Source organism: Hippoglossus hippoglossus, chromosome 13, assembly GCF_009819705.1.
Source record: "Hippoglossus hippoglossus isolate fHipHip1 chromosome 13, fHipHip1.pri, whole genome shotgun sequence".
In the NCBI taxonomy this organism is placed as follows: domain Eukaryota; kingdom Metazoa; phylum Chordata; class Actinopteri; order Pleuronectiformes; family Pleuronectidae; genus Hippoglossus; species Hippoglossus hippoglossus.
The window spans coordinates 12,491,243-12,513,176 of NC_047163.1; the positions used below are offsets into that span (position 1 = coordinate 12,491,243).

The 21,934-nt window shown below is 43.5% G+C and overlaps 2 protein-coding genes across 2 annotated transcripts in view; one reads left to right on the plus strand and one right to left on the minus strand.

The window, feature by feature from the left end:
* The window catches only part of LOC117772633, a 62,510-nt gene that overhangs the window by 40,308 nt on the left and 268 nt on the right, over positions 1-21,934 (minus strand). The window contains exons 2-42 of the mRNA XM_034603915.1: positions 21,552-21,652; positions 18,030-18,074; positions 17,771-17,885; positions 17,597-17,684; positions 17,068-17,256; positions 16,839-16,944; positions 16,524-16,757; positions 16,332-16,433; positions 15,991-16,182; positions 15,729-15,839; positions 15,007-15,199; positions 14,724-14,860; positions 14,074-14,298; positions 13,701-13,842; positions 13,426-13,549; positions 12,918-13,109; positions 12,692-12,829; positions 12,342-12,524; positions 11,990-12,184; positions 11,418-11,566; positions 11,125-11,293; positions 10,889-11,023; positions 10,606-10,758; positions 9,597-9,798; positions 9,246-9,386; positions 8,969-9,154; positions 8,615-8,686; positions 8,335-8,461; positions 8,115-8,248; positions 7,630-7,827; positions 6,906-7,055; positions 6,073-6,252; positions 5,323-5,439; positions 4,085-4,234; positions 3,834-3,986; positions 3,341-3,556; positions 2,412-2,516; positions 1,649-1,793; positions 1,321-1,532; positions 441-659; positions 174-280 (exon numbers count right to left, since the gene is read on the minus strand). Of these exons, the coding sequence (XP_034459806.1) occupies positions 174-280; positions 441-659; positions 1,321-1,532; positions 1,649-1,793; positions 2,412-2,516; positions 3,341-3,556; positions 3,834-3,986; positions 4,085-4,234; positions 5,323-5,439; positions 6,073-6,252; positions 6,906-7,055; positions 7,630-7,827; positions 8,115-8,248; positions 8,335-8,461; positions 8,615-8,686; positions 8,969-9,154; positions 9,246-9,386; positions 9,597-9,798; positions 10,606-10,758; positions 10,889-11,023; positions 11,125-11,293; positions 11,418-11,566; positions 11,990-12,184; positions 12,342-12,524; positions 12,692-12,829; positions 12,918-13,109; positions 13,426-13,549; positions 13,701-13,842; positions 14,074-14,298; positions 14,724-14,860; positions 15,007-15,199; positions 15,729-15,839; positions 15,991-16,182; positions 16,332-16,433; positions 16,524-16,734 (5,565 nt within the window). The 5' untranslated portion in view covers positions 16,735-16,757; positions 16,839-16,944; positions 17,068-17,256; ... (2 more) ...; positions 18,030-18,074; positions 21,552-21,652. The remainder of the gene's footprint in view (positions 1-173; positions 281-440; positions 660-1,320; positions 1,533-1,648; positions 1,794-2,411; positions 2,517-3,340; positions 3,557-3,833; positions 3,987-4,084; positions 4,235-5,322; positions 5,440-6,072; positions 6,253-6,905; positions 7,056-7,629; positions 7,828-8,114; positions 8,249-8,334; positions 8,462-8,614; positions 8,687-8,968; positions 9,155-9,245; positions 9,387-9,596; positions 9,799-10,605; positions 10,759-10,888; positions 11,024-11,124; positions 11,294-11,417; positions 11,567-11,989; positions 12,185-12,341; positions 12,525-12,691; positions 12,830-12,917; positions 13,110-13,425; positions 13,550-13,700; positions 13,843-14,073; positions 14,299-14,723; positions 14,861-15,006; positions 15,200-15,728; positions 15,840-15,990; positions 16,183-16,331; positions 16,434-16,523; positions 16,758-16,838; positions 16,945-17,067; positions 17,257-17,596; positions 17,685-17,770; positions 17,886-18,029; positions 18,075-21,551; positions 21,653-21,934) is intronic.
* LOC117772638 lies at positions 18,880-21,682 on the plus strand. Its single transcript, XM_034603933.1, has 10 exons — positions 18,880-19,001; positions 19,116-19,421; positions 19,556-19,609; positions 19,688-19,723; positions 19,862-19,978; positions 20,079-20,103; positions 20,206-20,243; positions 20,332-20,382; positions 20,497-20,609; positions 21,525-21,682. Exons 1-10 carry the CDS (start codon positions 18,953-18,955, stop codon positions 21,654-21,656), a joined length of 921 nt encoding a protein of 306 aa, XP_034459824.1. The 5' UTR covers positions 18,880-18,952; the 3' UTR covers positions 21,657-21,682.

Here is a 21,934-nt window from a genome sequence, read left to right on the forward strand (position 1 = left end):
CACAACCAGGACAGAGCCAGTTGTGTTATTGACGGTTACTTTGGAATGAGAAAGGACCCAAAAAGAATTGACAACTCCATTCAAATTCCATCCTGGAGTATCTCTGAGCAGATAGATGTCTCGCTTGATCCTTTTCAAGGATATATGTGAGTGGAATAGTGAGTCAAAGCCACCTGGGAGATTAATTTGGTGAGGTTAGAGGATGATCCACGTGGACAGGGCAGAGGATGGATGGAGGCCCGGGGGCAGTAATGACCGGCAGGACATGGCCCTCCCTCTCCTGGTGAGAGACAAACAGAACACATCTGCCATTTGTCAACCATCCCCAAAACAGGAGTACTAGGTCACCCTAAGACCTGATTACATCGGACCATTCTGTGCTGTATCTCCTGGATTTGTGAACATGCAGCAGCTGTCTGGTGAGTAATGTATGTGTTTACCTGCAGCCTGTGAGACGGGTCGTGGAGAGGAGTTTCCACGTGAGCAGTAATGTCCTTCCTGACACGGTCCAGTGACAGCCGTGCCATTTCTGGAGGAGCAGTAATGGCCGCCGTCACACTGCCTGCACTGAGAGATGGACCAGTAGCCTGGGTCAGGGCCGTAAGTTCCCTCTGGACAGCCTCTCAAGTCAAATCCAGTTCTTTCAGGGCAGTAAAAACCTACATGTCACAGACCATACACCAGGAAATGCATACAAATAAAGGGTTACATTATTGTGCAGCCACATTTTAACTGATCAGTATTGTTTCGCTTGATAATTTAATATAATAAGCATGAAAATAAAAATATTACGTATATTTCAAATATTTTAACAGAAAACTGCGGAGCCCCTGAAGTCCCAAAAGATTATATATAGATTTTTTTTTAAAGAAGAGGTTTGTGTTTTAATCATTCATATGCCTTCAGCCACCAGATGTGGACCATTGATGGAGAAAACTCAGCTAATCTAGTTTTGTTTTCACCTGGGAGTGTCACACAATGACATTCTTGTTGCTCTAACCCAGAGACTCAGGATTGTCAGGAATCATTTGCTGATCATACTGAAGGACAACTGGCTCCGCCGACGGAAGAACTATGTTTCAATCATAATACTTGAGAAATTAAGAAAACTCTTAAAAGCTATAAACGCAATTTAGTGTTGTCTTCAGTGCATCGGCCAGTCAGGTCTTTACTACGTAGATAGTAACTGTGTGCAAAAATGATTTATCTTGTACGCACAAGAAAGTAACTTGTTTCCACAAGGCAATAACTTGTGCGCACAAGAAAAGAAAGAAAATAATCTTTTGGGACTTCAGGGGCTACGTAGGAAAAACCACAAACCTGCAGGACACAGGTGCAGAGTGCCGGACACACAGTACCAGCCTGGCTCACAGGGTTCACACTGTGTAGCATGTGTAACAGCCACATACGTCCCTGGATCACACGGCACAGGCTGAACAGTTCCCTCGGGACAGAAGTAACCCTCGGGACAAGGTCCCCCTGTAATTCCATCTGTAGGTGTCGATGTGACGGCTCCCTCTGCACAGTAATACCTGCAGGAGAAAAAAATCGAAAATAAATATCATGATGGCTGGTTTTGAAACATTTTTAAGGTATTAGTCTTAAATAACAATAGAAGTCATCTTCAGTAAATGCAAGTTTAGTGTACCCCGCACTGCAGGGCCCAATCGGTTTAGTGAGGCCAGCAGAGTCACAGTAAAACCCCCCCGCACACGGCCTGCAGTCCTCCTGGCTGCCCAGTCCGGAGCTGTTTGACCAGCTTCCTTCAGGGCAGGCCCAGGGAGCTGTGGTTCCTGGAGAGATGAGACAAAAACCCAACTCAACCTCTCAACTCCTGAAAACAGAGCAGTGCAGAAAAGTGTCAGCACATGACAGGAGCGGTGCAGTAATTGGATGTGGTGATACAACACACAGTGACAATGTTCTACACACTGAGCAGAATCTAAATGCAGCATTAGAGTGAGACACTCTTATGAAGCGCTGCTGCAGTAAGTGTTGGGCCACTCAACAAATGGCAGAGCGTACCCGAGAGCAGCGTTTTTTAAAGTAGGGGTCAGTGCCCTGAGTGCGAGAGAACAAGCGTAAGAATTAATTTGAAGAAACTGGTATCAAAAGTTACAAGATAAATGCTGTCAGGACTTGTATGCCACCGCATGGTAATTACCATGAATAAAAGATTTTAGCCCTAGAATATAGTAGACTATAATGTTAATAACCCCATACTGAATAAATTTGGGTATATCAACCTATAAAAAAAGGCTGCATCAGCATTGCATCGCAAAAAACATTATTTTGAAAATGTGGACCATCCCCTGTCACTTGATGAAATTCAGCCATCGACAGTATATAGCAGGATTCAAGCAGCTGTATTTGGCGGCTGCTCGCTTATAAAAGGAGAACAAGCCAGTAACCTGAGGGGCAGTAGTGACCAGGTGGACACAGGGAGCCTGAGAGGTCATCCAGCGGGCTGGGAGAGGAGGCTCCCTCTCTGCACCAATAACCAGCATGGCAAGGTCCTAAGGGTAGACAGATTTTACAATACATTATCAGTAAAACATCTACAGATCACCAATTCCTAGTTTCCCAGTATTAACAATCTGATCAAACAAATAGAATAATTATTAATTTATTTGCCTCAAGAGCAAATATTGCAGTTTTATGTCTTTTTTTTAACCTAGATTTAGAGATATTCTCTCTGAGATAAATCTCACAACCTTTGCAAATACAAAAAATCCAAAGATATCAGCATTGGAGTTAGATGAGAAACAAAAATGGCACTCAGTCGCGCGCTTACTTCCCCCAAGGCCCAACAGTCTCCTTAAATTCAATCAAGCTGCACCACATCTCACACACTCACAGATCTCAGTCCCCTAAATATGTAGGTTTTTTTCATCTAGATCCTCGAATTATTCCCTGGGAAATAACATTAAATAAAAACAGCGTCACTCGCAATGTTAAAGAAAGTGAAGAAAAAAAATCCCCTTTGCCCAAATAAAATGGATTATTTCTTCTTATATTTGGCCCATGTCCCATCCTTCTGCCATGTTTTGTAGAAATCTTTCCAGTTGGTTTTGGCTTTTCCTTTTGACAAACCATCCAACCAACCAACAAACAAACAAATGGACAGGGATTAAAGTATAACTTCCTTGGCGGAGTTAAATGGTTTATTTGTGATCTGGGTTAAATACTAAACGCAGACACAGGGGAACCTCATTCTGAAACATTCCTAAACCCTACAAATATCATATCTTTGTTTAAATAACAGTAACTGCTGAAAATAATTGCGATACAATAAGAAAAAAAGACATGAAGGACGAATAAAGAGATGTCTTTTTCTCACCTGCAGGCTCTGGCAGTCCCACGGAAGGACAGTAGTGTCCAATAGCACATGGCATGCAGCCTGCCGGGCTGTCTGAGCGCTGCCTCGGGTTGAAGGAGCCTACAGGGCAGGGGTGTTGGTTGGGCAGGGCTGTACCTGCAGGGCAGTAGTGTCCTTTAGGGCACGGCCTCGGCAAAGAGGTGTTAGCATCACCCAGTCTCATCTCACAGTAGGAACCTTGAAAGAGGAGAAACGTGCATTTTTAAATAAGCGAGTGTGGGTATGTACTACCATAGTGATGTAAAAGTAAACACAGAATACTTTAAACAAACATGAAAGGTGCAGAATATAATAAATGGAACACATGAATATGAAAGATCCATCAAGTTCAGTAAATAAAGCATTTGCTTGGTAGATTGAGAGCTGTTTTCATTTCACCCTGTTCAGCAAAACAGAAATATGAACTACATGCTTCTGCTGAGACGGTAAAAAAAAGGGTGAGAACGACTCCTACCTGCCTCACAGACAGAGCAGACCCTCTGTCTCTCTCTGTCCTGGTAGGTTCCTGGTGGGCAGCGCTCTGGGGCTGCACTACTCTGTGGGCAGAAGTGGCCGGGAGGACATGGCAGAGCTGTAGCCACAGTCTGACCAGGAGGGCACCAGTAGCCTATCGAGTGACAAGAAACACAACACAGCAGAGTGTAAACAGGATGAAACGGAACTTGAAGCTTCCAAAGTATGTAAAAAAAAAAGTTATTTCCTGACCTTGGCTGCAGGGCCCAGTCGGAGCCCTGAGACCTGCTCCGCTGCAGTAGAGCCCAGCGATACAGGGCTGACAGCCAGACTCACTGGTTAGACCTGGCACCGGTGAGAAAGTACCAGCTGGACACAACTCGGGCTCTCCTGAGCCCTCGACTGCAGAGAGGAAATAGTCGGAGAAGGCTGTCATTCAGTCGTCTGTTGGTGGATCGTGTTTGCATACCAATGCTTACAAGGCACTGCAGCTTCTACCAGGATGTTATGGTTTATACGAGGTGAGAGATAGGAGGACTGAAATGCAGACGCAGGCGAGTCAAGCCAGGACAGTGCAGTGAATTTATTAGAAGTGATGGTGATAAAGGCAGACAGGAGGCATATACTGGCATAAAACAGATGGGCAGCTGCGGCTCAGGAGGTAGAGCGGGTCATGCACTAACCAGAACGTTGGTTAGTATGAGACTGAACCCCCAAAGTGCCCCTGGTGGCAGTATGTGTGTGTCAAAGAGCTGCCTTTGACTGTGTTTTTGTGAATAGGTGACTAAAGGAAAAGCATGAATGGCAAATGACTGGGGGAAGGCCAGCATATACACTATGAATGGGAAACAGGTGAGGTGGGTGTGGCAGTCATGAATGGGTGAGTATAGATGCAAGTGCGAGGACATCTTGTGGGCAGATGGAGAGTGGCAAGAGACGGCGGCAGAAATAAACCAGGCCGAGGCAGGGATCTGACGCAGGATGCACCGAGCAGAAAGTGAGGAGACTCCCGACACAGGTCAGCAGTTTGTCAACGGGCCGACACAAATAGATACAAGATGACTCACACTCATACCTGTGGGTAATTTAATGAGTCAAACCCACTTGAGTCATAGTTAAAGCTATTTCAAAGTCTCAGTCCAACTAATTTGCATTCCTTTGGTCTTTGGAAAGAAAATCTTCTCTCTTTCTCTCAGCACCCTCGGTCTACTTCTGCTCAAGGTTACAATGTCCTCCACTTCCTATATCGGAATGTATATATAGATTTTATAGACATGGGTTAACTCTTTGTTTGCTCTGAGTCAACAAAAGCAGTGGATAAATATATTTGTGTCCAATTAAACTCAGTTGTAAATGTTAAAATCACAATTTCCGTCTTCTGTGGGAAAAAATGTAATGTCCACTTCACCAAGCATTTTATTACACAGGCTTAAAACCTGCGTTGGCAAGTTATTGATTGAACCGTTCCAAGGCAGTAAAGCAGGACTTACCACAGTACGTCCCAGGTGGACAGATGCTGCCTGTTTCTCCATCTGCTGGTCTGGCCTCAGTGGCTCCTCCTGCACAGTAAAACCCCGGAGAGCAGGGACCCACCGGCAGAGCCAAACCTTTTGAGAAGCACAAGTACGTTTGTTATTTGTGTTTCATATCCTCCAGTATGGCAGAGAGAGCCATCCCCTTCTGCAGAATAGTGCGTCCCTCTGGGGCCTGAAATGCCATTTGCAGTTCAATATTTACATCCTCCACTCTGTCAGCCTCTCAATAAAAAAAGGGATTATACCATGTGTATTTGTCACATCATATGATCATGTCATCAGAATATTGGTAGTGGCCAGAACAAATAAGCAATAGCTGCACTGACCTGAAGGAAATACAAACCAATATGTTCACCTCAAAATAAAGATGATACTTTCAATATCTTCGTCATACGACAATGAGTATTTTGTACATATTTGAAATACTATGACATATTTACAATATACTGTAAAATCTTTTTGTCAATGTGCAAAACATTTTACAGTATTTTACACCCTTTATTCTACCAAAAAATTTAAATGTGTTTTTATATTCATTTAAATACACTTTTATTATATTGCAGGATATTTTTCGATCATAAGTAAGTTTTGCAGGCAACCAGCAAAACCGTAGGCATCTAACGCACCACTGCCAAAGACCACTGACCTGCTGGCTGTGGTTTAAAACTACTGTGCATGATTGTGTGATGTTGTGTGTCCGAGCACCTGAGATGTTACAGAAGGTTCCCGGTGGACAAGGGAGGGGCTCGGAGCTACCCAAGGGGCAGAAAAAGCCCAGCTGGCAGCGCCCCCCTGTGGACGTAGCTGGACATAGACAGTTGGCGTTTGTGTAATTGTCGAGGTCGAAAGGCTGAGAGTTCCATGCTGCGGACACGCAGAACCAACCTGAGAGGAAAAACACAACAACATGGCGAGAGACAGAGTGGGAGACAAGGACAGTGATGTATTATTGTGTGCTGTCTGTGTCTGTGATTTATAAAACATTTGCTCCCGACACACTCTGCAGCATCACTGACACTTGACATCATATGATAACTCCCTCAGCACGGGGGGGAGTGGGAGGCTGAATACAGCAGGAAGACAGTAATACAGAGCAAGGTGAGGGAGATGAGTCATCAATGAGAAAACATGTTTATTAATAAAAGGTGGCCACTGCTCTCACACCTGACTGACACTGAGACTGTGCTTTTTGTGGTTGACATATAAAGCCAGGCTGCTTCCCATCTTTAAACATTAACAAATAATTCAGAATGGGTTATTTAAAAGTTGCTGTCGTTACTGAATTGAGTTAAAGTGTATAAAGCAGAGAAGTGAAATAATGAATGATGTGTCTAGGGTGGAATGGGGACGTTTCGTGCTTAACATGCAATTGCTTTCCCCCCCCCTTACCCCGACTATCACAGCCTGACTAAGACTGGCTTCCTGGCCCCGAGAGACAAATAGGCTAGCACAGAGGACAAAGTCCTGACACTGAGAAACTAGGCTGTACAGCTGTGGTTGCATCTTTGGTAGAAGTAAACACAGACACTATTACTGACCAGCCTTGCATTTTCCAGACACTTTGGTCAGCCTCTCCTTCTCACAGTAGTGTCCTGGAGGACAAGGCAGGCAGCTGTCCAGACTCTGAGTCATGGGCTCTGGGTTGTAGTATCCACGAGGGCAGGGAAACTGGGTGGCATGCCTGGTCCCTATGAACATAATACAAATTGTTTTTATCTGTTTTGTAAAAGGTTGAGTGCAGCAAGAGGCTCCTCTTTTTTACTTTCAGACAAGGAGGTTACATTTGCGATGATGTTTGTTTGTCTGTCGGTCTGTCAGTTAGCAGCATTACGCAAATACTACTGGACAGATTACTATTAAACTTAGAGGGAGGGTGAGGTATGGGTCAGGAAAGTACCCATAACATTAGTATGGTGATCAGTATCAGGGGGAAGATCCATGTTTTTTTTTTCTACTTTCTTTAACATTGTGGGATAGGGTGTATTTCAACATTAGCATTGATTTCTCTAAGAAATATGTGTGGATCTTGATGAAAAATTTGGGACCAACAGTATTTAGGGGGTTGGTAGCGATGAGTGTGTACATTTTGAAGCAGATCCTAATGAAAATCCGGCTCTAGTGAATTTAAATGTGGTTTCACGAGGGGACTGCTGAGCCTTGGCAGAGGTATGTGCTCCACTGAGATCCATTCTTGCAATGTTTTCAGTTCAACTATGAACACACGCACAAACCATGACTAATTGTGTTTTCAGGCAAATCTACCATCAGGGCAGTAGAATCCGGGGGGACAGGGGAACTTGGTGAAGTTGCCAGTCTTTTCTGGACAGTAGTATCCGGCGGGGCAGCGGGAACACAGGGACTGGCCCGTGAGGTTACTGTAGGTTCCAGCTGGACACGGCTCTGGGCTTGCGGTGCCCTCAGGGCAGTAATGAGCGGGTGGGCAAGGACCTCCTTCAGAGCCTGGAGAAGGAAGCAAATTAGATGAAGCAAATTAGTGAGATTATGACTGCTAAGCCCTTAATGTGATAAATTCTGATTAATTCAGCGAGCATTCACTCAACTGAACACCCTCACACATTCAGATTTCATGCATTCATCAGCATCTGTTTCTCTCCTATCTGATGCCTATTCATACGATTTCTAGTCACACAGTCAATATTCGTTATCTCCACTATTTTATTTCACTCAAGAAACATATGAACTACTTCCGGATGACGAATTGAATCATTGTGTTTTAGCCATTTTACCTGTGGCTGTCGTATCCCCCCCGAGACAGTAGAATCGAGCCTCACACAGGCCAGATGGACGAGTGAGACCCGCACCACCGCAGAAGTGACCCGGTGGACATGGACTACAGCCAGAGATGTCTGTCAAATGAAGACTGCAATCATACGCACAAAAAACATATAGTTACATACTGTAACTTAGGGCTGTGTACATTGTGTGTAAGGTTTTGGCCCAACCAACCTGTTGGAGTAGCTCCCTGGTGGACAGGGCAGCGGTGCACTGGTGCCTTCAGGACAGTATCTCCCCTTTGGACATGCTCCTCCCACTCCTGTGCTGAAGTTGCCATCTGGGATCTGAAAGTTTACACCTTGACAAGTTTCACATTTCTAGTTAGAGTCAGTCATCTCATCAATTGAGGCAGCATCAGGTCTATTAGTTAGATTACAGGCAATATTTAGCATCTGGTTGACTTATTGTCCACTAGTAAGTCAAAAACTGTGCAAGTATCATGCATGTGTACCTGCCAAGCAGTAATACCCAGCCTGACAGGGTCCAGTGGGTTCAAACAGACCCCAGTCCTCACAGTAGAACCCTGTTTTTAAAGCATGGAAATGGAGAATGTCATAGCAGTGAGAAAAGGGCATTAAAAAAGTGTTAATAACAAATCACAACAGAAAATATTCTCCTTCCAGTAAATTAAATCTGATAAAACATTCAATAATTGCTTTTATTAAAATGAATTGGTTTCAACACATCCAGCAAATACATCATAATTTGCTGCATTAAAATCGGTTTCGGCTCACTAAACACATGGAAAACCTCCCAGCGTCTTGTAGACAGAGCACCGACGACAAACATGTGGCAACACTTTCACCTGCTGGACAAATGAGGCACTGCTCCACTTGTCTGAGTCCAAAGTGAGGGCTGTAGGTGCCAGGAGGACAAGGCAAGATGCCCTCGACACCACCACCGAGACAGTAGTGTCCTGCTGGACAGGGCTGGACACCTTCTCCTGACAGACAGTAGGTCCCTGAGGGACAGTCATCGCACACTTCTGCTCCTTCATCACAGAAAAGAATTAAAAAAATGAATAGCTTCCTGCATTTATTATCTCACTTATTATACAGGCACCGTGACATTTTTTTCAGTACCTGTAGTGTTTGAGTGAGTCCCATCAGGGCAGAGTACAGGAGAGGCTGAGCCCATTGGACAGTAGTGTCCAACTGGACAGATGTCCCCTGTCAGTCCACCTGAGGGCGTTGGAGACACAGCCCCTCCTGAACAGTAATACCCTATAAATCAGCAGATACAAAATGTACAGATATAAATTAATTGACTATACTTGATCAAAATCTTTTCTGGTCTTTACTTTTTACTTAATCTTCTGTTCCACTTTCGTTATGGAAGATAAGAAAGCACAGACATTTTTATCTATCCCAAAAAAAAAGTAATAAAATTAATGTTCTGATAATAATGTTCTCACTAATGTCATAAATTCTCACCTGCATCACAGATTCCTGTGGGCTGGCTCAGCCCAGTGCTGTTGCAGTAGCGTCTTGGCGGACAGGGCACACATGAGGACAGGTTTTCGGCTCCCAAAGAGTTGCTCCAGGTTCCTGCGGGGCAGGGGTGCTGCTGGGGGTCCTTTGTCCCTCGTGGACAAACGTAGCCTGCAGGACACATACCTCCAGAGGCCACGGCCACCTGTGGGATTGTTAGAGTAATCGTCAGAGAAGTTTGATCACTTTGGCTTTCATTTCTAGTTTGACATTTAAAAAATGAAAGCTGTGGGCAGCTTGAGTTAATAGCTGTCATTCATCCCCCACGCACGGCAGCGTATTCAAAAACAAAAAGCACTTTATATATTTAACTAATGCAAACTTGGAAACAGGTCTCCAGATTCATATTCATATCAAGTGAGAGAAAACACTTTGAGTGAGTGGAAAATAAGTGGCTGTCTTCAAATTAAATACACAGCTTTAATTTAGAAAGAAGAAACACTCAACCTCCACCTCTTTAAATGGTTTCCCTTCTCCTTCCCGCTGATTCGTGTGCGCTATGTGTGAAGTACAGCATTACATCACTTGAACAAAATTAGCGGCATAAATCCTCAAGAAGGGCACAGCAGACAAAATGTCAAAGATTTCCTCTTCATCATATATCATTTAGAGATCAGCATGGTAAATATGAAAGACCTGGTTTCGTGTTACATTGCTGAATATGAAGCATGAGTGAGCAAGATGATGGTGATATTGTTAGTGATATGACATCAAAACCGTGGTCCATTAAAGTCATTGCAACACCTGTAAAGTTAAGTCATTGTCTCAATTCTCTCATTATCTTTGCACAACCTCAGACGCTGTGTTTGTAGACGTCACATAAAGACGCCATCATGAGGGTAACTAGTTTTTGTTATACTGACCACTTGACAATTTCGATTAAAAAACAGTTTTTTCCTCGGATAAACTGCTGGAAGTGGATTTATCTAAGTTGTCATTGATCCCGTCTTACTGGAGAGGCAGTGGAGGCTCCAGAGGTGCAGTAGTGTCCCGGATCGCAGAGGCCCTGAGGTTCAGAGAGACCGGCCCTGCCACAGAACCAACCAGCCTCGCACGGCCGACAGTGCTGCACAGCATCGCCCCCAGTCTGGTCAGAGTAAGAACCCTGAGTAATCACAAAGTTCAAAAAAAATTATTAACGGTGTGACTTTGATTGAAGTGTGACAGCAAATATTACAGACTAAGAAAACACATCATAAGTGTGCTGAAGAAGAGCAGCTGAATCAGATACTGACTGGAGGACAGGGGCGAGCGACAGAGGTACCGGGAGGACAGTAGTGTCCTGTGGGACATATCGGTGCCTGGGACAAGCCTGTCTGGTTGCACAGTTTGCCTCCCTGACACTCTACACAGGACCGGGCACCTCGATGCTGTGGACAAGGGAACAACCTTGACTATGGCATCATCTCATTCTCTAACTTTAACAGCACATTTTCAGAGGAGCGGGGATTCGGTATGGATGATTTCATACCATCTGAAAAGTGCCAAGAGGACACGGTTGCGCCCTGAATGCCCCCTCCGAGGTAAAATAGCCTGTTTCTGCTTCATTCTGCACGGGCGAAGCTGAGCCACCAGTACAGTAGAAGCCAGGAAAGCAAGGATCTGAAGGTGAGGTGTTGTTGAGGCCTAAACAATAGAAACTGACAAAGAGGAGAAACACATCAGTGCACAAAGACTACAGGTCTCGGTTTTACATAGTACATCTATACATCAACGGATATCAGTATAATCATATTGCAGAAATTAGTGAATGAGTGAAGGTACCCCGGTGGACAGCTGACACACTCCTCAGGTCCGCTGAGGCCGGTGCTATTGCTGAATGTGCCGGGGGGACAGGAGAGGGGGGTGACGGAAGCTGGAGGACAGTAACTTCCTGCAGGACACAAACCTCCTGTTGGACCATCAACTGGAGTCTGGACATATTCCCAGTACAAAAAATAAGTAAAGAGGAGAAAACATACATTACTGTAGTGAATGATTTCACTCCTAAAATGCCCATTTGTAAGGTTTCTTTATGGGAGTTTCTTTGTGACACTGAAAACCAGAGATTATAAACTGGCTTAGACTGGTTATGCAAATGTGACATGAGCCAGTGATTTAAAAGGTTCCTTTAATCTGTATTTTCCTCTTCTTTCCTCTTATCCCTCTTCTTAAATAAAAAAACAATCCTATAGAATGGAAGTTATCATTAATTTAACCACATTTACTCGTGATCTACAGGAAGATGAGCAACCACTTTATGTGAGTTAATGCAGATCAAAATGTATAAAGATAAGGATTAAGAATTAATGACTAGAAGCTTTATTTAATAAATTATTAAAACTGCGTTGACGTACTGCAGACTTGACTCCCTCACGACAGTAGAAGCGCTCCTGGCAGCTTCCAGAGGGCTCCTTGAGTCCCACGCCGGTGCAATACTGGCCTCCTCCACATGGGGAGCACTCAGACCTGTCACTAAGAGAAGGCCTGGAGCTGTAGGTTCCTTCAGGACAAGGTTCTGGAGCGGAGGTGCCCTCTGGACAGTAAAAGCCCTGTGGATTGTGTGACACAGAGGAAGAGAGACACAGAGAAAGAAACAGGCCATTACCAACAGAGATGTTGTGGGTGAGAGATTGTGTCGTGGAGGTTAAACTGTCTCATTCATGCATGAAATCATTTCTTTTTATATTTTTGATATTAAAAAAGTACCTGAGGACAGACTAAGGGCGTATGGGTTCCCGATCTGCCACAGTAATACCTGGATGGACATGAAACACACGCCTCCCCACTGTGACCAAGTGTGTTATTCCTGTATCGACCTGCCTGGCAAGGGTAGGTATATGGGTAGCCAGTCCCTAGGGGGCAGTAGTGCCCATCAGGACACACCCCTGTCTGAAACATTACAAAATACAGGATATTGTGTCAAATCTTGTAAATATATTGTTCATCTCAAAATTGATGTTGACAAAATCTAAACAAATGAATATTGAAATGTGAAAAACATGCCCTCTACAGTTCTTGTTCCCTAAAACACTGTATATGTCATGTATTTATCTTACAGGTCTGGTAATCGGCTGCTCCTCAGGCTGCTCAGAGTAACAGTACTCCCCCTCAGGACACTGAACACACTCACTCATGTCACGGAGACCTGGGAACTCACTGTAGGTGCCACCGGGGCAAGGAATGGGGTTGGGATCCTGTGAGGTGCATCACATGTGCAGGTGGATTAGTGGACAGAAAGTGTCTTATTAACTTAACAGCTGTATGTGTCATTCTCTGACTCACAATGCCCCCTCCAGGGCAGTAGAAGCCTCGAGGACAGAGGGTGGCCGAGCGCTGGGGGTCCCGGGCCAAACCCTGAGAGCAGAGGAAGCCCGGGGGGCACACCATGACGCTTAACATGGCTTCCTCGCTAGTGGTCTCATTACTGCAGTAGTGGCCCTGCAGGCATGGAGAACACTCCACAGAGCCCTCATCCTACACACAAGAGAATATGAGGGAAGATGCAGAGGGTTGAAGTTAAGGATATCAAGTAATATGGGGGAGGGACACAGAAAATATGGATTGAAAATGCAAGGGCGAAGAGGAAAACACACAAATAAAACAACTCTTCTTGCAGCCATTTACCAGATGTATTTACACAGAAGGAGATATGCAAGACGATAACACTGTGGGTGGAAATCTAAAAATAGAACAATCAGAACGACTTATAGGAGGACAAGACTATAACAGCTCCAGCTTCCACTGCTTTCCACTGGTTCCGCCAGTTGACCAGTTATAGATGGGGCCTTACAGAGTAGCTTCCAGTTCCACACACTCTGGGGTTGACAGTGGCTGAGTGGGGACAAAAATAACCAGCAGGGCAGGCAGAGCAGTCCTCCAGCCTCCGACCTCCTTTCAGACGGCGAAATGTGGAGCTGGGGAAAGACGGAACAGAGTGGATGTTCCACAGTACTTATCATGACTGCTAAATCCTTCATTTTACCCCATTTACCAAATTCCTTCCATACAAACCTCATCTTTACACTCACACATCCCTGCCGGTAACAACCCACAATTACTACTTACATTGGACAGGGTGAGGGTTTGGAGGTGCCCTGCTGACAGAATGAGCCTTCAGGACAAATCACACAGTCTTCTCTGTGTCTGTTGCCCATCCGCAGGCTGTAGGTTCCTGCAGGGCAAGGGAACTGGGTGCCGTATGCAGTCCCTGGTGATGCAACATCCACAGAGTTATATCAACATGAATGAGTCATGGCTACGAATCTATAAATTATGAAATCATATTATGTAAAGCTGTGTTTAGTCTTAGGGTTTAAAAAGTAAAACATTTCATTACTTGAAGGATTTTGTGTGGCAGACTTCTGAACAACAAAACTGAACTAATTTATTCATTCATTCAGTATAAATACTTCCTTTACTATGCGAAGCTCATGTGTACCTTCAGGACAGTAGTGTCCCGAGCTGCATCGACCTGACGGAGCTCCGGACCCGGCCAAACAGTACCAGCCCTGTGAGCACGGCCGACACTCACTTTCAGCTTCCTGTCCACTGTGACCGTTCCACGTCCCCACAGGACACTTGTACTGGGTGGGGAACATGGTTCCAGGGGGACAATAATGTCCAGCAAAGCAGGAGAGTGGTGGTCTCTGGATCCCACCAGTTCCTGATAACAGGTAAATAACAAGGATATCAAGGTTAGAGAGCTATAGATTTTATTGATTTAAGGAAGGTGTACAGTATGTACAGCTGGAACAATCAAATATCTTTACATCTTATACTAAATACCTCAATGAGGAAATAAATTGACAATATTTGGGAAATTATAAAAACATGTTATAATATTTTTAGGGAGTAAATGACTATTGATGCAGACATTTGTTGTTAATTTCAGTTCTCATTATGTATAATATAACCCCAAAGCACTTTTTATAACTACAGTGAAAAAAACATAGCTACATCAATATTTTGATTACAATTGCAAATTATTAGCCAGAGGCAACTGAATTAGTTCCCTGCGGTGCTATGAAATACCAAACAGTGCTCTCAAAGGCCAACTGAACATGTTTTTGTGTGAAAGATAAATGGCACCTCGAAGACAGGCGTATCGTGCTGGACACGGCTGACACTGGGAGCGGTCAGTGAGATCAGTGCGGTTGCTCAGTGTCCCCGGGGGACAAGCGTTGGTTGGGTCGTTGGGTTTAGAGGAACCAGGAGGACACACAAACCTATAGGATTCAAGCAAAACCACAGACTAACATGTCATGTCTATTTTACAGATTTCTCAGTACCTATTAAAATGTACAGGATCGAAAACACAACTTTGCAGAATCACTGAAGCAAACCTTTTCCTGAACCGGAATAGATTACGTACCCCTGCATGCAGTCCACATCCGGGGCTCTCAGAGCAACCTGTGTGCAGGCCTTCCCTGCGTAGCACTCCCTGCAATCAGCCAGCTCGTCCTGACCCTCCAGGGGGTTGAAGGAGCCTGGTGGACATGGCACAGGGTCGCTTGCCCCCTCAGGACAGAAAAAGCCAGCAGGGCATTTGAGACAATCCTTCACACCTGGAGGAAACAGTTACAAACATGATGAGGATGTATGCAGGATTAGATTGCACTGTCGGCCCACTTGGTTAGGATGTCTGTCAGATTCATTTGAAGGTGTCAGTAGAAGTTTCTGTGGTGTTCTTCTATTCTATACCCACTGATCATATAGCTCATCATCTGATTTCCCTCAGTCACCTTTTCTATAGTGGACTAACAGCTCCTGCCTGCCATCAAATGTGTTTTTACCACTAAATTACTCACTTCCTCTCTTTGCCCTCTTCACATCCATCTGTTGCAATTTCCCATCTGTACTTTCTGCTTCGTCATGGCAGCTAAATAACACTTATATTTTCATATTATCACAGTTTTGCTGGACTGTTTTAGGACCATATTAATTACAGCAGAAGTTTTGATGGAGCGGGTCCCAAATAGTAATTTCGACTTGATGATAAATGAACAATAAAGGGACAGTTGATGCCTGTGGTTATGAAATATTACTCGAAGATTGGTGCATATAAAACAGAAATAATGCAGCATATAAACTGACTTATTGCCCCTTGATGAGGGGTGAAGGTGCCTTGAGGACATATCACTTCTTCCAAAGTCCCAGCAGGGCAATATCTCCCCCGAGCGCAGGGCAAGCCAGGACCCGATGAGCCTGTCACACACACACACACATAAAAAAAAAAAATGCAGGAACAAAATTGATCCTCATTTCATGTTCTTTCTTCAAGTATGGCGATAGTTACAAAGTTACATAATTTTTGTTGTTGCTCCATTGAAGTCAGTCTATCAGTGCTAAGACTTACCTGCAGGACAGAAGCGTCCTTCTCTACATCTCTTACACGCTGCCCTACTTGTCTGACCCAGTTGTTCCCCCGCTGTGCCAGCAGGGCAAGGTGACCCATGAGGGGTGGCCGTGCCTTCTTCACAGTAATAGCCCTGTGGGCACAGGAACTGGGAGATGGGTCTCCGGGAGCTGCCTTCCAGACAATAAAACCCTTGAGGAAAGTATTTATAGGGTAAGGTCACAAGATTGTTTCGGGATAGCACGTCTGGTAAAGTCATTCAAAACAAGGGTGAGTTTATAGGTATGGTGATATGATACATCTTTGGATGTGAAACAAAGAAAGAAGGGTTGCCACTCTACCTGCGGGACAGATTGTGCAGTCTCTCAGCCTCTGCAGACCTTCTTTAGGGCCATACGTTCCTGCAGGACACGGTAGAGCTACACCTCCCACACAGTAATGACCTGGAGTGAAGAAAAAAAAGCTGAAATACATATTAGGCGTCTTCCAGCCAGTATGTCGTCAATGAGAGCAAGCAGAAATAAAACACTAACCTATTGGACAGATCACACATGCCAACTCTTCCCTCGTGTCTTTGTATGTTCCTGGGCGACAGGTGATGGGTTGACTGGATCTGTGCAGAGGCTGGTTCCAGCGGGGGGCCACAGCTCCCCCACACAGCAAAGACGTGTCATTACAGCTGCGGCAGTGAGTCTGTCCAGGAGCGGAGGACCAACCAGGAGGACAAGGAAGAGGCTGTGACATTCCATTATCTGGACAGTAACCTCCTATGACAGACAGAGGACCCATGTTTAATGGCTTAATAATCATAAATAAACAGATTCATTGGTCTTTTAATACTGCATTACCTGCTGGACACTGCAGACACTGGACAGTACACACAGTGGAATAGAAGCCAGGGGCACAGTCATTACACACAGTGTGATCCACACTGGGTTCTTTACCAGGCCCACACTGTAAGCAAAATATGAGAGATCAATATGGGAACATGTAGAAAAAGCAAATGGATTCAATTAATTGTCTTTTTTTCTTTCTCAAATACAAAACACACATGCAAAGGTCTGCCACTACTGTCACCTTATGCAGGAATCCAGAGGGGCAGACGGAGTCTACGGGGCAGGCCAGACACTGCAGGACCCCTTCAGGAGAATGTTGTCCTGGGGGGCATAGAAAGAGCGTCCCGTTGGCTGGGTCACATGAAAAGCCTGCAGGACACAGCCTGCAGTCCACTTTGTCCTCTGAGCTGATCAGACCTGGAAAACAAGGCTGCAGCACACGGAATTCAAATGAGTAAAGACAACAACACCCCCCACCTGTCATACAGCGTTAAACTCAGGATTTGAGATATTTCAGGTATAAAACACACATGTGATGAGGGTAAGTAGTAAAAGGTGAATATACCCTTTTTAACAGCAGACATTTAGACTTGTCAAAGCTAGAGTTAATACTGCGGAGTTGGATTGCAGTAAATACAGGAGCCAAAATGTCTGCTTTGAAAAAGGTCTGAATCCCTGCTATAAATGACAAGTGAAATATGTTCTTTCGAGGGAAGGCACGGCACAACAGGTTTAAGAGGCAGTGACTTGTACGATGACGCGTTTATTACCTTGCAGTCACTGATATCACTTTTTCCTGTGTAGAGGTTGAATGTTCCTGCTGGGCATCTGTGAGGTGCAGACACATTGCCTGGACAACTATACAACAGATATATGTTCTGTTATAGCTACTTAATGCACACAGTCAATGAGTACATGATTTTGAAAGATTGTTGATGACTTACAAATGGCCGGAGGGACACTCTAAACAAAGCTGGTGGGAGAAGTGTTTTCCTCCTGGGCACTGATCGAGGTCTGTCTCTTTGCTGACGGGGGGGTCTGCACTCCCCTCAATTGATTCTTACACAAATAAATTCACGTAAGGAAAGGTGTAGGAGTCTGTCATTACTCGACACTATGTTCAAGGTTGATTTACTTCTTTTTTAATTGGCTTTATGTATTAAATATACTGAAAACACAACCTTTAACAATCACTGTTCTTACCTGAGGCGAGTCCAGATTGTGTCAGCAGCAGAAAAACCCATGCGGCTGAAAAACAGAGCCGATGCATCACTCTACGTGAGCGCATCATCGCTGGATCTTTGATCAAGTCCTCTCTGTTTCAGTTATTTGTGTATTTTCATTCCCAACTGTCTGGTCTGAGCCTACGTGACTGATTGTTTAAAGCGATGAAAGTGAGAGGGCCTCGGTCACTGAAGCTGAAACAGGAGCATGCAACGTGATTCCCAGGTGAACGCTCGAGCTGATAATGGTGCACAAAGACGCTGCGTAACTGTACCTTCTACTTTCATAATGCATGAGTATGTGCCAGAGCTAACTGCGATATTGTTGCTGTTAGTGGATCTTCAATTATTTATAAAAACCTATGCAATTCATTTAGAGGTTAGAACAGGAGTTACATTTCTATAATCATTTAAATTAGGCTATCGTTGAATGCATTTCCACAAAAGACCCATATTTCCTTTAAAGGCTGAGGATTTAAAAAATAAAAGTGAATGTCAGACATCCTCTGCAGTGTTGAGCTGCAGTGGTGCATCTGCAGATATATGTGCAAACCACATTATCACGTACAGAATCTTTTCTCCAAGCCAGGTGCAAAATGTATTCTTTGCATTATTAATAAATATGCAGATGTTGGTAATTTAAATGTTAGTGTGTCATTGGCGCGCCAACATTTAGAAGTAAAAGCTTTAGAGCTTAATGCTTTCAACTGAAATGCTATTTTCCAGGAAGTCAAGTGCAATGAATGGAAACTTATCCTGTCAAATACCACTTCCTGTGCCCTTCCCCAAAGTTGGTGCATATGTGTGGGTATTTAAAAGCTCTGCAGGTGCAAGCATCACCAAACTGAGGAGCACAAGATATTTGATTGCAGGTTTTTTAAGACATCAGGAACCAGAAATACGATGGAGATCTCAGTCCATTTCACATTGCTGTTGTTTTGGTTGACACAAGGTAAAGTTTATTTGTCATTATATTGTTTATCTACTGAATAGAATTGTTTGTTGTAAAATAATAGCTTGTCATGTAAAGTAGATCAAATTATACTCTCTCTCTCTCTCTCTGCAGATTTTGTGAGCTGTGTTAATATGAAGACTCCCACTGAATTCTTGGCAGTCGTGTTGGGAGACACTCTCACATTAAACTGCACCTACAACTGCTCCAATGGATTTGTTCGTGGCTGCTGGAGCGGAGCATCAGATAATTCGCACTGTCCGGGGACATTAAGCAAAAGCAGCTTTTGCACAATTTCTCTCTCTCTGTCAAATGTGTCCGCTGAAGATCTCAATAAGAGCTACACTTGCTACACGCAAGACACGGAAGACCCTCAACTTCGACAAAAAACAGAGCGTGTTGTTTTACTGCAACTGGAAGGTAGATTATGTTATTATGTGAAAATATAATAATAAATAAGATAGATCTTCCACATAAAACAGAGGTGAGAAAACAAATGTTACAATAACGGAAGTAGATTCAATAACATGTCGTTTTTTGCTTTTTCATCCCAGTTCAAACAAGTGCCCCACATTGGACAGTTACCCCAAAGACAGACAGTAAAAATGGTGAGGTTTTAAAAAAAATTACAATATTTTTACATATCAAATATTTACATTACTTTTATACTTTGTGTTATTTCTCAGGGTCCCTTCCTGCTAAGCCAAAAGATTCAAATGGAGGTGAGATAGCACACGTTACTTAACATAGATAATGTGTGACTGGTTGTGTCTCTTGTATAATTATGTGCAGAAGTAAAAGCTGGCTTTTAATCAAATACAGCCCAGTTTAACACAGTTTTTTCTCTCCAATGTAAACAGGGGAATTCACAGGGATTAAGGTTTTGGTAACAGTTACCGTTGCTGTTGCCATGATTCTGGCAGCATTGGCCGCTTACCTGTGTGTAAACCAGATCAGACAGAGCTGGAATGATAAAGGTGATTACAAAGCTAGATAATATGCGGTAAGATCAGTTAGATTTGAATATATGTCATTTCTATCTCTGTGTCATTGTGGTAACAATCTCACACATTGCAGGGGAGCCTGTTGTTTCCAGGTCAGGGTGAGTACAATTTACACATTTCTGTTTGGGTAAACCTGTATCTAATAACCTTAAAGAAATCTGATTCTTTGTTAGTTATTTGCTTATCTATTGCTGTTTCAGCTCAACACTACCACTTCATGCTGTCTCACCAGTGATGGGTAAACAGTTTAAAATATACAATATAAAATGTCAGAATTTCAGCCTTCAAATGCAGTCTTGTCATTCTTACCCATCATATTCCCAAAGGGTCAATGTCAACACAAAATGAAAGAGTAGCTTTGAGAATTCCAACACCAGGTAAATCACCTCTGGAACAGTAACAGCACACATCTAACCTGAGAGACACATCATCACTGTTTAGAATGCAAAGACTGAAAATCTGTGATATACTGTATAATATCTTTGACGCAGACGATGAGAGCGACACTGAAGTTCCATATGCTGACATAATGATCACTGTCCGAGGCGTCAGTACGCCAGAGCTCACTCAGGTTGGCTACTTGACTCCTGGAGACCAGAAAGAGGTGAGGGACAGGACTTCCGGATAAACTGGTTTATCACATTCACCTTGATGAATCATAAATTCAAAGGACAGCTTCCTGTTCTCCATTCTGCTCTGAGCATGTCATTGCAACCTTGGATCACAATCATGAATCTAAAGCTGGTGTGTGTACGGAGGCACAACTGTACTATAAAATGCTTTTAGTGATCATCAGGAATAGAAATGTGCTACATAATTTACCATTTACATTGAGCCAGATTATGTCATCCTAAATGAAAGAGCCGTTACTTTATAGCCAACTCACAGCATAGGTTAACATGGGAGCTATGTAAATATAGAGCATAAGTGAATTGGGGGTAGCAAAACAAAAGATTAAAAAATATAAAGTTACATGTTAATTTTCCCATAATGTTACCATTTGTTTTGATTGATTTTACTCATAAATGTACATGTTTGTACGATCATATGCATTTCATAATTACAGTTCTGTATAAACTGCCACACAGTCAGTTACATGTTTATTTATCTAAGTTAAATATATCACATATGTTCAAATAAACTCTCTTGTCAGGGGGAAGATCCATTAACATGGCTTCTAAAATAATCCTGAAGTTGAATCACAATGTTTCACAACTGTTTAAATAAAACCTGAGCCTGTACTTCATGAAGGCATGATCCACTGCAGAGGTATCGAATTAGATTGTGCACATTTTAAACAAATGTCACTCTACCTATTTGCAGACTGCAAGGTTCGACTGCAAACCAAACCACAAACACCTTTTGAAAGGAGTGGAATCTTACCATAAATATGCTAGTGTCACGTGTAAAACACAGGCTACACCCACCTCCATCTGTTACTGTCACTGGTGATGTCAGGAGAGAGCACGATGGGAGGACATCTCCGGAGTTCACATTGTTTCTGCTTGTTTTGCACCAGTGGTGGAGAGGTGAACCGGCGCCTCACCTGCAGGCCTCGCGATCAGCTGACCGGCTGCACGTGCTCCTGCCCAGAGAGGTCAGCCGCCAGATGAGCTCCAGCTCCGAGTATGCAGTCATCACATATGCCTGAGCAGAAATACACCTCAATAAACTGATCTTGTTATTATAATGCGATTGTCTTGTGTCCTTATTACTCTGTGTGCTGTGTTTAAATGTACCTGCAATAATAATAATAATAATACTAATAACAATAATAATAATAATACATTTTTTGTATAGCACTTATCTAAACAAGGTTTAGCAAGCGCTTCACAAAATCCATGGCGAAAAAAATGAATGAACTAAAATAAAAAGGTAAATAAAAGACAGTTCCCACATTATATCAAATAAACAGTTTGAGTTTTATAA